Genomic DNA, 14,538 nt, shown 5'->3' with positions numbered 1-14,538 from the left:
GTTAGTCGCCCATCACGGGCATAAATGCCTCCAATATGAGAAACAGCAACCCCACCAACAGTCAACCTACCTATTCTAGATACACACATTTCGGATAAATCATAGTCAAAAGCAGCAGTGAATCATCATTTTTTTTTTACATCGTTGTATATGTGTTTTTGTAGATCTTTAGAAGCTAACTAAAATAGCAGTAAAACGTGTAATATAACCACATGGAGGTACTTGGAGCATTAGCAGGATGTCTGCTTGAAAGGCAGAGAATCATTTGAAGTTGTTTGACCTTGGGATGTAAAGATCTGTTCTGAAGATAGTGTAACAACATACTGTATGATGAAATCCAATGCAGGCAGGTGGCATGGTTGGTGACAGTTACTACCTTCATGATAGCTTAACGTAAATGTCATCATTTAAATGTAAGAAACGGTCTGTAAAAAATGGACAGTCTGTAAGAAAATATATGTCTTTAATTTGATTTATTTTCGCCTACAGATCAAGTTCCTCAAGATGGAGATGGAGAAAAAGACCAAAATAATCAAGGACCTGCAACAGGAGGTAATTTTGTACTCATTCCTAATTCATGATCACCATGACCTGTAAATGTTATGTAAATGTTATAAGAGTAATGCCTTAGTAATCGTATCATACGATATCTATGGTCATCGACATCACGTGAACTAGTAATTGGTTTTGATATATTTTTCTAAATCTATATGATGCTGTCATTTTGGATTGCAAAGGTCACAGATAGCCATAGGCAACTAAGGGCCTTATACTGTCAGTGTTGAATGATGTAATTGGTGGAGAGGCCTATTATGAGCACTAATACCACTGGATGCGCTGAATTCGTCAGCGCCTCGGGGCTTTGAACTGGGCTGGTGTCGTGGGACCTTCTAATTGGCTAACCTGGGGTCAGTGGGTAGTTACTGGCTGCAGCGTGGCTGGCGCAAAATCCTATAGCTTAAGGGCAAATGCCCCAGAGCAGAGGAGAAGAAAGTAATCAATCATAAATGGAGACACGACGGTTTGGAAGATGTTCTAGATGTTCTGGACCAGAAGCTACCACAATATTAATGGAAAAAGTCAGGTGAGAGGTAGAGAGTTCACACTGCCTGAGGGAGGTCAGAGAACATTCTATGACATTATTAGCTCTACTCAACCAAAAAGGGGGAAGTACGTGCAGGGGTGTGTAAATATAGCCAACGGCTCTGTTCTGACTACACACCAAACTCCCAGAACAACCTCTAGAGGCAACATAAGCAACCCCAGCAAACCTAGGAGTACTCCAATCAATGTTGATGTTTTCACATCAGGGAGTAACATTGGACATGGCTGTAATTGTCACGTGTGCTCCCTCTCCGGCCTCTAGGGCACCAGGCTGCTCGTTATGGCGCACACCTGTCACCAGCGTTACGCGCATAATGACACACACCTGGACTCCATCACCTCCTGGATTACCTGCCCTTTATATGTCACTCCCTTTGGTTTCTTCCCCAGTTGTCATTGTTCCTTTTTCATGTCGGTTTGCTGTTTGTGTTTCTTGTTTTGTTCATTTATTTATTACATGTATTCATTCCCTGAACTTGCTTCCCGACTCTCAGCGCACTCGTTACAGAATGACGACTCACCAAAAGGAAGCATCAGGGAGTGTTTTTTTATTTAATTTGTTTTTGGAGGTGATGTCGGTTCGACGGGTTCCCCTGCCTCAGCTGGCTCGACGGGTTTACACTCCTCAGTGGGATCGATAGGCTCCCATGCCTCAGCTGGCTCGACAGGCTGCCATGCCTCAGTGGGTTCAATAGGCTCCCATGCCTCAGCTGGCTCGATAGGCTCCTGTGCCTCGACCAAGGGAACCGGGGAGGTCTCTGCCGGCTCATCAGGCTCTCACGCCTCAGCCRTTTCGTCAGGTTTCTGCGCCTCAGCGGAGGCGACCGCTCCGCTCCTGATCTCCGTGATCGTCATCGTGGTCGGCATCCTGCGGCTGTAGACGCGCGTCGGGGAGGGGGTACTGTCACTTGTCCTCCCTCTCCGGCCTCTAGGTCACCAGGAGGTCACCTGGCTGCACTTTATGGCGCATACCTGTCACCAGCATTACGTGCATAATGACACTCACCTGGACTCCATCACCTCCTTGAYTACCTGCCTTTTATATGTCACTCCCTTTGGTTTCTTCCCCAGTTGTCATTGTTCCTGTTATGTCGGTGCGCTGTATGTGTTTTCTTGTTTTGTTCATTTATTTATTAAATGTATTCACTCCCTGAACTTGCTTCCCGACTCTCAGCGCACTCTTTACAGTAATGTTGTACAACAGATTAGTCTAAATGACTTGTAAATGAGGCAATGAAAGGATACAGTCCTTTGTATGCCACAGTCCTAAGTACAAATATATAATTAGCTGGTAATTAAGAAAATAGCAAAAATATAAATGCAACAACTTCAATGATTTTACAGTTACAGTTCATATAAGGAAATCAGTCAATTGAAAAATATTCATTAGGCCCAATCTATGGATTTCACATGAATGGGCAGGAGGGCATAGGCCCACCCACTTGGGGGACAGGCCCACCCACTGGGGAGCCAGGCCTAGCAAGTCAGAATTAGTTTTTCACCACAAAAGGGCTTTATTACAGACAAAAATACTCATCAGCTGTCCGGATGGCTGGTCTCAGACGATCCCGAAGGTGAAGTAGCCAGATGTGGAGGTCCTGGGCTGGCGTGGCTACACGTGGTCTGCAGATGTGAGGCTGGTTGGTCAAAAACTACGTTGGAGGTGGCTTATGGTAGATAAATTAAAATGTAATTATCTGGCAACAGCTCTGGTGGACATTCCTGCAGTCAGCATTCCAATTGCACACTCCCCGAAAACTTGAGACATCTGTGGCATTGTGTTGTGTGCCAAAACTGCACAWTTTAGAGTGGCCTTTTATTGTCCCCAGAACAAGGTGCACCTGTGTAATGATCATGCTGTTTAATCAGCTTCTTGATATGCCACACCTGTCAGGTGGATGGATTATCTTGGCAAAGGAGATATGCTCACTAACAGGGATGTAAACAAATGTATGCACAAAATTAGAGAGAAATTTAAAAATAAAAAATGTGCGTATGGAACATTTCTGGGATATTTTAGCAAGGCACAGAATCACACCAATCACTATGCCAACAAAGGCTTCTGGTAGCATGACCTATGTAGGAGGGAGTCGAATTGTACTTAAATCAAGCTCAAAATAAACATGGGTCTTTGGGAGAGTTACAATTGAAAATGTTTTACACAGTTCATTGAAGTTGTATTTGGGCAGAACCTCTGAGATTTCTGCTGGCAGTCAGAAGCACTGGAAATGGGCTCTGAACACTTTGAAAGTACATTATGTAGGGCCAGCGCTTCCCTATCAGTTGGTCGCTGTAGTGTTGACATTTGAAGTCTTGGCTTTTTCCTGTGCCAGATCTATCTCTCCAGATTTGAGTGTCGTTGTAGCTTGATACAGAGGGGTCATCAGTAGTAGATAGTGGCGTCTGTGAACTACTTTGACATTTCAAGTCTTGGCTGTATCCTACACTGGGTGTATCATGAAAAATATTTCGACATCTTTGTTTGTCTTTTTTCACGAGATACAGAGGGTTCATCTGTTGTGCATTCCTACTGTGTAAGTCAGAGTGGTATCCTAATTTTGTCATATCCTATCACACAACATATGTAATTTATCCACTCTTATTGCTTTTACTACACTCTGCAATGCAATTGAGGCAAGATGGAAGTCATTTTCTTAGATTTCAGATACATTGTGACAAAACATTGGCATTGACTTTCTAAAGGCTTAATTAAATGGATCTCTAAAATAACCGTATAATAACAGACGTTCCTGTCTTATTAGGATGTGTCTTAAGTCTGGGGAAATTGCTGAAATACATTTTTTTTAAATCAATTACAGTACAGAACAGAGATATACAGTATATACATCCTGTCCTGTTATAATTAATGAAATGTAATCTGCATATATACAATTGAAGTTGAAAGTTTACATACACTTAGGTTGGAGTCATTAAAACTCGTTTTTCTACCACTCCACACATTTCTTGTTAACAAACTATAGTTTTGGCAAGTTGGTTAGGACATCTACTTCGTGCATGACACAAGCAATTTTCCCAACAATTTTTACAGACAGATTATTTCACTTATAATTCACTGTATCACAATTCCAGTGGGTCAGAAGTTTACATACACTAAGTTGACTGTGCCTTTAAACAGCTTGGAAAATTCCAGAAAATTATGTTATGTCTGTGGAAGCTTCTGATAGGCTAATTGACATCATTTGAGTCAATTGGTAATGTACCTGTGGATGTATTTCAAGGCCTACCTTCAAACTCAGTGGCTCTTTGCTTGATATCATGGGAAAATCCAAAGAAATCAGCCAATACCTCAGAAACAAAATTGTAGACCTCCACAAGTCTGGTTCATCCTTGGGAGCAATATACAAATGCCTGAAGGTACCACGTTCATCTGTACAAACAATAGTATGCAAGTATAAACACCATGGGACCACGCAGCCGTCATACCGCTCAGGAAGGAGACGCGTTCTGTCTCCTAGAGATGAACGTACTTTGGTGCAAAAAGTACAACTCAATCCCAGAACAATAGCAAAAGATCTTGTGAAGATGCTATATCCACAGTAAAACGAGTCCTATATCGACATAACCTGAAAGGCCGCTCAGCAAGGAAGAAGCCACTGCTCCAAACCGTCATAAAAAAGCCAGACTACGGTTTGCAACTGCACATGGGGACAAAGATTGTATTTTTTGTAGCAATGTCCTCTGGTCTGATGAAATGTATCTTTGGCCATAATGACCATCATTATGTTTGCAGGAAAAAGGGGGAGGCTTGCAAGCCAAAGAACACCATCCCACCGTGAAGCACGGGAATGGCAGCATCATGTTGTGGGGGTGCTTTGCTGCACTTCACAAAATAGATGGCATCATGAGGTAGGGAAATTATGTGGATATATTGAAGCAACATCTCAAGACATCAGTCAGAAAGTTAAAGCTTTGTTGCAAATGGGTCTTCCAAATGGACAATGACCCCAAGCATACTTCCAAAGTTGTGGCAAAATGGCTTAAGGACATCAAAGTCAAGTTATTGGAGTGGCCATCACAAAGCCCTAACCTCAATCCTATAGAACATTTGCTGGCAGAACTGAAAAAACATGTGCGAACAAGGAGGCCTACAAAAATGACTCAGTTCCACCAGCTCTGTAAGGAGGAATGGGCCAAAATTCACCCAACTTATTGTGCGWAGCTTGTGGAAGGCTACCCAAAACGTTTAACCCAAGTTAAACAATTTAAAGGCAATGCTCCCAAATACTAATTGAGTGTATGTAAACTTCTGACCCACTGGGAATGTGATGAAAGAAATAAAAGCTGAAATATATAATTCTCTCTACTATTATTCTGACATTTTTCATTCTTAAAATAAAAGAGTGATCCCAACTGACCTAAGACAGGGAATTCTTACTAGGATTAAATGTCAGGAATTGTGAAAAACTGTGTTTAAATGTGTATTTGGCTAAGGTGTATGTAAACTTCTGACTTCAACTGTAACTGGGTTGTGGCTACTATTTTTATTCCCTTATTATCGCCAGTACCTTATTGAATTAGCAAGAGGCATGAGATCAATATGCAAACCCGGAGAGTAGATAGTGGGCCACCCTGGCTTGAGCATCTGTCCCTATTACCATATTAATGAGTAATATGGGGCCTTGCAGATGCTGATTAATCTTGAGCCTTGTTTTTCTTCAATATCAGGGACACTTTGTAGGCAGGGCCCATGTTGATACTGTAGCTAGAAAGGTCTGGCATTGAAGGCCATCAGCTTTTCCTCTAATTAAATTTGTATTGTGGCAAACTATGTATCGCCATATACATTTCAATTGGTAATAGTAATAGTAATTGGTACGCTGTACCTACCTCTGTAACTACACTGTATTTAGATATTTTTTTGCACACAAGGAGGTGGTTTCCCGGATGCAAATTAAGCATGCACTAAAAAGCATCAATAGATTCTCCAATAAATGTGCGTTTTAGGCTTAGTCTGTGTCCGGGAAACCACCCCTAGTGTAAAGTGCGACCATTTTATATTTCTCTCCGAGAATTTGATTTGTTAAGTGATCTGTTAAGAGTATAAGACAACCTTTATTTAACTAGGCAAGTCAGTTAAGAACAAATTCTTATTTACAATGACGTCTGAGTTTCTACTTGATCTGGTGCTCTGATGAGCTCTTTGTAAAGACCTTGACTTCACCAATTCCCTTACAAGGTTAGACGCTTTCCTCTCCAATTAGAATCAGACCTCAGCTAAGCTACATGTTTTTCCTTTTTGAATAAAATATTAGCCCGTAGAGGGCTTGTTCTTGATCTTATTCTTGTTCTTCTTAAACTTCGACTCGAGTTTGGATCGATTGTTCACTGCAACGGAATTAAAATATGGTGTCCATGAGTGTGATGCGGTCATTTGCATTTGCAGATAACTCTTTGTTGCAGTCATTTACAAACCATGCTCCTTTCACATCAGCCCTTCCAAGTATCCGTTTCAATCGATCATGTCACCAGAAAATCTTTATGGCTGCAATTCGCTGTAAACTGATCTTCTATAATTTACTTTTAGGGCTGAGGATGTGCATTTTAGGATTAAGGCTAGAGAATGATTGAGTGATCGACACAGACCACATTTCCGCTTTGATATGACAGTCGCTAAGAGTGGAGCTTCTGTAGGAGACAGCTGATCCATAAGCTGCTCAAACTCTTGGCAGTGAGTGTGAAGGAGATCACTCTGACAGGCGGAAACAGTGTATGAAGAGTCCTGAGGGTAAATGGAAGTTTAGTATGGTCTGCCAGATGCTTTTATTGGTGACCGTTTAGATGAGGGTGACACGTGTCTCGTCTAATCATCCTCTAGCGAGCATCTGCACCTGCAACTTTAACAAGTTGGAGAGAGATACCTTGAGGCATTTATGCAGAAATATTTTGCTGATTAGCCTGGATTCCCTGACCGTCAAACTTTGTTGTTGTTTTTGCAAAATTATAATATAGTCCAAATGTCAAATCTCATCACAGAATTTGTCATATTGTGTATGAAACCTTAAAGGGATACTTTGGCATTTTGGCAATGAAGCCCTTTTTCTACTTCCCCAGAGTCATAACTCGTGGATACCATTTTTAAGTCTCTGCATCCAGTATGAAGGAAGTTAGAGGTAGTTTCCCACGCCAACGCTAACTAGCGTTAGTGCAATGACTGGAAGTCTATGGTATCGACTAGCATGCTAGCATTTACCATAGACTTCCAGTCATTGCACTAATGCTAGTTAGCAATTGAGCTAACTCTAGTGAGCAACTTCCTTTAAACTGTACACAGAGACATAAAAGTGGTATCCGCAAGTTCATCTTATTCTGGGGAAGTAGATAAAGGGCTTCATTGTCAAAATCCTGAAATATCCCTTTAATATACTGAAGAGGGACAAAATAAGGTGATCCTCTATCTACCCCTCCATTCACAAAATTATCAGAATAATTTGGACAGACACCCCCTAAAGCACTTACTAATGGCATGTCTTAGTTGTGCTTTGCAATATTCATGCTGCATTGCTTGCCTGATGACCAATACATAAGCACACTGAACAGCTTAAAAGGTCAAACAAAAATATGTATTCATTTATTTATACAGCGAAAAAAAATATTTCAAATGCCAGATGTACTGTGAAAAACAATAAACTGGCAATTAAAAGAACTTGAGCACTTCTCAGTAGACATACTGATTTTCAGAGAATTACCTGTCTTGCAGAGGGTAGAGAGAGAAATAAAGAGAGAGTAGAAACCGGGGGAAATACATAGGCATACCAATTCATTCAGTCTCCCTAAAAAAAAAAGATTCTCATCCCAAGGGACTTCCTTGTTAAATAAACGAAAGGATACATACAAATAAAATGATATTGTGGCGTAAGTGCGAACAATAAATATAGAGGAAAGTATGATCATAATCAGTAATGTCTCGCACACTTTTTATTATAAGGTTCACGCATGGTTCCCAATATGGCAACACTTGGTTCATAATATATTATGACATTTGCGGTTCACCCATATCTCATTTAGCATAATTCTCCATGACATATGAGCTCTACTGGATCAACATTTCACTGTGGGTCTGTTCTCGGGCAGGCACACGTCACCTTGTATGACAGCTGCCATTTCTCCCAGCCACAGTACCCTTTCTTTAGAGAGGAGAGGAGGCGTAAGTGTCTGGACTGGAATCCTGGCCAATTCTAGCTCATTGAATCACATAGCGCTGTCATTCCACCTCATTAACTCTGTGTGTAAGAGAGCGCGTGTGTGTGTGTGTGTTTCATAGAGAGAAAGAGAAAAGCGGGAGAGAGATAGCAAGAAAAAGTGATACAGTGGCTTGCGAAAGTATTCACCCCTCTTGGCATTTTTCCAATTTTGTTGCCTTAGAACCTGGAATTAAAATAGATTTTTTAGGGGTTTGTATCATTTGATTTCCACAACATGCCTACCACTTTGAAGATGCAAAATTTGTTTTCTTGTGGAACAAACAAGAAGACAAAAAAACTGAAAACTTGAGCATGCATAACTATTCACCCCCCAAAGTCAATACTTTGTAGAGCCACCTTTTGCAGCAGTTACAGCTGCAAGTCTCTTGGGGTATGTTTCTATAAGCTTGGCACATCTAGCCACTGGGATCTTTGCCCATTCTTCAAGGCAAAACTGCTCCAGCTCCTTCAAGTTGGATGGGTTCGCTGGTGTACAGCAATCTTTAAGATACCACAGATTCTCAATTGGATTGAAGTCTGGACTTTGACTAGGCAATTCCAAGACATTTAAATGTTTCCCCTTAAATCACTCGAGTGTTGCTTTAGCAGTATGCTTAGGGTCATTGTCCTGCTGGAAGGTGAACCTCCGTCACAGTCTCAAATTTCTGGAAGACTGAAACAGGTTTCCAGCAAGAATTTCCCTGTATTTAGAGCCATCCATCATTCCTTCAATTCTGACCAGTTTCCCAGTTCCTGCAGATGAAAAACATCCTCACAGCATGATGCTGCCACCACCATGTTTCACTGTGGGGATGGTGTTCTCTGGGTTATCTTTGGTGCAAAGCTGTCATAGGCAAAGGGTGGCTATTTGAGGAATCTCAAATATAAAATATATTTTGATTTGTTTTACACTTTTCTGGTTACTACATGATTCCATATGTGTTATTCCATAGTTTTGATTTCTTCAATATTATTCTACAATGTAGAAAATAGTAAAAAAATAAAGAAAAACCCTTGACTGAGTATTAATTTTTACGGAAATATTACATTTGCTTTCAGACCCTTTACTCAGTACTTTGTTGAAGCTACAAGCTTGGCACATCTGTATTTGGGGAGTTTCTCCCATTCTCTGCAGATCCTCTCAAGCTCTGTCAGGTTGGATGGGGAGCGTTGTTGCACAGCTATTTTCAGGTCTCTCCAGAGATGTTCGATCGGGTTCAAGTCCAGTCTCTGGCTGGGCCACTCAAGGACATTCAGAGACTTGTCCCGAAGCCACTCCTTCGTTGTCTTGGCTGTGTGCTTAGAGCCGTTGTCCTGTTGGAAGGCCCAGGTTTTCATCAAGGATCTCTCTGTACTTTGCTCCGTTCATGTTTGCCTCGATCCTGACTAGTTTACCAGTCCCTGCCGCTGAAAATCATCCCCACYGCATGATACTGCCACCACCATGCTTCATCGTAGGGATGGTGCCAGGTTTCCTCCAGATGTGACGCTTGGCATTCAGGAGAAAGACTTCAATCTTGGTTTCATCAGACCAGAGAATCTAGTTTCTCATGGTCTGAGAGTCTTTAGGTGCCTTTTGGCAAACTCCAAGCGGGCTGTCATGTGCTTTTTACTGAGGATTGGCTTCCGTCTGGCCACTCTACCATAACGGCTTGATTGGTGGAGTGCTGCAGAGTTGGTTGTCCTTCTGAAAGGTTCTCCCATCTCCACAGAGGAATTCTAGAGCCCTGTCAGAGTGACCATCAGGTTCTTGGTCACATTCCTGACCAAGGCCCTTCTCCCCCGACTGCTCAGTTTGGCCGGGCGGCCAGCTCTAGAAAGAGTCTTGGTGGTTCCAAACATTTAAGAATGGCCACTGTGTTCTTGGGGACCTTCAATGTTGCAGCCATTTTTTGGTACCCTTCCCCAGATCTGTGTCTCGACAAAATCCTGTCTCGGAGCTCTACGGACAGTTCCTTTGACCTCATGGCTTGGTTTTTGCTCTGACATGCACTGTCAACTGTGGGGCCTTATATTGACAGGTGTGAGCCTTTCCAAATCATGTCAAATCAATTGAATTTACTCCATGTGGACTCCAATCAAGTTGCATCTCAAGGATGATCAATGGAAACAGGATGCACCTGAGCTAATTTTGGGTCTCATAGCAAAGGGCTGAATACTTATGTAAATAAGGTATTTATGTTTTCTATTTTTAATAAATTGGCCAACATTTCTAAAAACCTGTTTTCACTTTGTCATTATGGGGTATTGTGTGTAGATTTCTGAGATGTTCTATTTATGTAATCCTTTTTAGAATACAGCTGTAATGTAACAAAATGTGGAAAAAGTAAAGGGGTCTGAATACTTTCCGAAGGCACGGTATATTCAAAAGTATGTGTGACACCCCTTCAAATGAGTGGATTATGCTATTTCAGCTACACCCATTGCTGACAGGTGTATAAAATCGAGCACACAGTCATGCAATCTCCATAGACAATTATTGGTAGTAGAATGGCCTTACTGAAGAGCTCGGTGACTTTCAAAGTGGCACCATCATAGGATGCCACCATTCCAATAAGTCAGTTTGTCAAATCTCTGCCCTGCTAGAGCTGCCCCGGTCAACTGTAAGTGATGTTATTGTGAAGTGGAAACGTCTAGGAGCAACATCTGTCCAAAGAGCCACACAAGCTCACAGAACAGGACCGCTGAGTGCTGAAGCGAGWAGCGCGTAAAAATCGTCTGTCCTCGGTTGCAACACTCACTACCGAGTTCCAAACTGCCTCTGGAAGCAACGTCAGCACAATATCTGTTCGTCAGGCGCTTCATGAAATGGGTTTCTATGGCCGAGCAGCTGCACAAAAGCCTAAGATCACCATGTGCAATGCCAAGCGTCGGCTGGAGTGATGTAAAGCTTGCTACCATTGGATTCTGGAGGAGTGGAAACGCCTTCTCTGGAGTGATAAATCACACTTCACCATCTGGCAGTCCGACGGACAAATCTGGGTTTGGTGGATGCCAGGAGAACGCTACCTGCCTGAATGCATAGTGCCAACTGTTTCGGGCTAGGCCCCTTAGTTCCAGTGAAGGGAAATCTTAACGCTACAGCATACAATGCCATTCTAGACGATTCTGTGCTTCCAACTTGGTGGTAACAGTTTGGGGAAGTCCCTTTCCTGTTTCAGCTTGACAATGCCCCCGTGCACAAAGCGAAGTCCATACAGAAATGATTTGTTGAGATTGATGTGGAAGAACTTGTCTGGCCTGCACAGAGCCCTGACTTCAACCCCACTGAACACCTTTGGGATGAATTGGAATGCTGACTGCGAGCCAGGCCTAATCGCCCCACATCAGTACCCAACCTCACTAATGCTCTTGTGGCTGAATGGAAGCAAATTCCCGCAGCAATGTTCCAACCTCTAGTAGAAAGCCTTCCCAGAAGAGTGGAGGCTGTTATAGCAGAAAAGGGGGGACCAACTCCATAGTAATGGTCATGATTTTACAAGCAGGTGTCCATATACCTTTGGTCATGTAGTGTACATGCATAGGGACAGTTATGATAAAGTGCATGGAACCAAAATTGGAACCAACATGTTTTATATTTCTATGACCAACTTCTATCACCAACTTCTATGACCAACTTCTATGACCAACATATGTAGCAATCAATGATGTCGCTCTTGCTGCTGGTGAGTCTCTGATCCACCTCTATGCAGACGACACCATTCTGTATACTTCTGGCCCTTCTTTGGACACTGTGTTAACAACCCTCCAGACCAGCTTCAATGCCATACAACTCTCTTAAATACAAGTAAAACTAAATGCATGCTATTCAACAGATCGCTGCTTGCACCTGCCCGCCCGTCCAGCATCACTATTCTGGACGGTTCTGACTTAGAATATGTGGACAATTACAAATACCTAGGTGTCTGGTTAGACTGTAAACTCTCCTTCCAGACTCACATCAAACATCTCCAATCCAAAGTTAAATCTAGAATTGGCTTCCTATTTCGCAACAAAGCATCCTTCACTCATGCTGCCAAACATACCCTCGTAAAACTGACCATCCTACCGATCCTCGACTTCGGCGATGTCATTTACAAAATAGCCTCCAATACCCTACTCAAAAATCGGATGCAGTCTATCACAGTGCCATCCGTTTTGTTACCAAAGCCCCATATACTACCTACCACTGCGACCTGTACGCTCTCGTTGGCTGGCCCTCGCTTCATACTCGTCGCCAAGCCCACTGGCTCTAGGTCATCTACAAGACCCTGCTAGGTAAAGTCCYCCCTTATCTCAGCTCGCTGGTCACCATAGCAGCACCCACCTGTAGCACACCCTCCAGCAGGTATATCTCTCTGGTCACCCCCAAAACCAATTCMTCCTTTGGCCGCCTCTCCTTCCAGTTCTCTGCTGCCAATGACTGGAACAAACTACAACAATCTCTGAAACTGGAAACACTTATCTCCCTCACTAGCTTTAAGCACCTGCTGTCAGAGCAGCTCACAGATTACTGCACCTGTACATAGCCCATCTATAATTTAGCCCAAACAACTACCTCTTCCCCTACTGTATTTATTTATTTTGCTCCTTTGCACCCCGTTATTTCTATTTCTACTTTGCACATTCTTCCACTGCAAATCTACCATTCCAGTGTTTTACTTGCTATATTGTATTTACTTTGCCACCATGGCCTTTTTATGCCTTTCCTCATTTGCTCACATTGTATATAGACTTATTTTTCTACTGTATTATTGACTGTATGTTTGTTTTACTCTGTGTTGTTATATGTGTCGAACTGCTTTGCTTTATCTTGGCCAGGTCGCAATTGTAAATGAGAACTTGTTCTCAACTTGCCTACCTGGTTAAATAAAGGTGAAATAAAATAAATAAAAAATGTAGCAAATCTTAGGAAGAGGGCTATTTATTCCCTGGTACAGAAAACATGTTCTTTGTAAGGCCACCTCTTACCTCTTACTGCATGCCAGTCAGTCAGCACCACTGCTATGAGCTATCCCTGCACATGTTGTTCTGATGAATCTGTGTGAGTGAAGGAACAATGTTGCACAATAGTGCACCTGTATATGTCTCTCTCATGCTATCAGTGGTTTCTATTGATTCATGTTCATGAGTGATTAGTCAATGTTGAGTCGTGTTACTCTCGTACTGCATGTGTTAAACAGAGAGTGGTTGAAGAATAGGCTCTGGATTAGCTAATTAGATCATTGATGAACTCATTTGCTGTTGTAAATGTGTTCTGTAGTCAATACTTAGGCCTGATGAATCGAAACTGGCTTGTATGATCGTCTAATATAATTACATTTGTCACTGCGGATAAAACAGAAAAGCAGTGCAAGCCATTACTAAATGTTATCAATGATTTTCTCTCATCAACCCTTAACTAATACCACCTTTTTATTCATTTTTTATTCGCAGAACAAGAGCTTGAAAAATAAACTGCTATCTGGCAACAAACTGTGTGATGTCCATGCAGAAGAGGTAAGCCTTTTCAATCACACCGATGAACAGTGGGCCTAGGTTAAAAAAATAAGGTCATAATTCAGGTGGATTGAATTGGGTCCCAAGTCTTCATTGATTAGACTGTCCCTCATTTTACATGCAGTTACTCTGATCATGCATATATTATTTTTTTAAACAATTTTGGCATTGCAGCCTTCATAAGAGTGCTTGTCATGAAGKCTGGCAAAATATTTTAGCTTTTAATAATGAATAATCACTTTTTGTTTAACTTTAATAGTATCCCAAGTGGCTGAATCTCTCCTGCACACAAGCCCCTTAGAACAGCCTACCCAGCAAAAGCAACCAGCGGTGCCTTGGATAACGTTGTACCCCGAAACAGTTAACTTTTCAGCATTTGAAAAAGCAGTGTGATATTTTGAATTGCTTTGATTGGTCCTAAAGTCATGAAACTTTCACAGCACATGGAGGGGAATGATTACTTTCAGTCTATGTAAAAAAGATAAAAATAGGCAAATATGGACATACAAGGTTTTTCGAGGACGCCGACGATAAACAACACAAGGCTTTATGTTGTGTGCCATTAGGCTTTTCCCTGCTCTAAATGTATGTTTTTGTCTCTTCAAAAAGGCAATGTTTTTTCAAGTCCCAGCAGCTCTTTCTCCAGTCATTTGAGGGAGGTGTAAACATATATACTTTTTTCCTCAGTAACATAGTCACTGAAGAGAAACCAAAACCCTTAAAAGCTTGACCGGTACACTTCCTATCATCTTGA

At 41.9% G+C, this 14,538-nt stretch overlaps 1 protein-coding gene across 1 annotated transcript in view; it reads left to right on the top strand.

Moving 5' to 3' along the window:
• LOC111969208 (leucine zipper protein 2-like) overlaps positions 1-14,538 on the top strand; it is a 170,617-nt gene that overhangs the window by 117,955 nt on the left and 38,124 nt on the right. The window contains exons 5-6 of the mRNA XM_023995169.2: positions 490-552; positions 13,722-13,784. Coding sequence (XP_023850937.1) covers positions 490-552; positions 13,722-13,784 — 126 coding nt within the window. The remainder of the gene's footprint in view (positions 1-489; positions 553-13,721; positions 13,785-14,538) is intronic.

The sequence above is a fragment of the Salvelinus sp. IW2-2015 genome, linkage group LG10, assembly GCF_002910315.2.
Source record: "Salvelinus sp. IW2-2015 linkage group LG10, ASM291031v2, whole genome shotgun sequence".
Taxonomy (NCBI): Eukaryota; Metazoa; Chordata; class Actinopteri; order Salmoniformes; family Salmonidae; genus Salvelinus; species Salvelinus sp. IW2-2015.
This window is presented reverse-complemented; position numbering and strand designations above follow the sequence as displayed.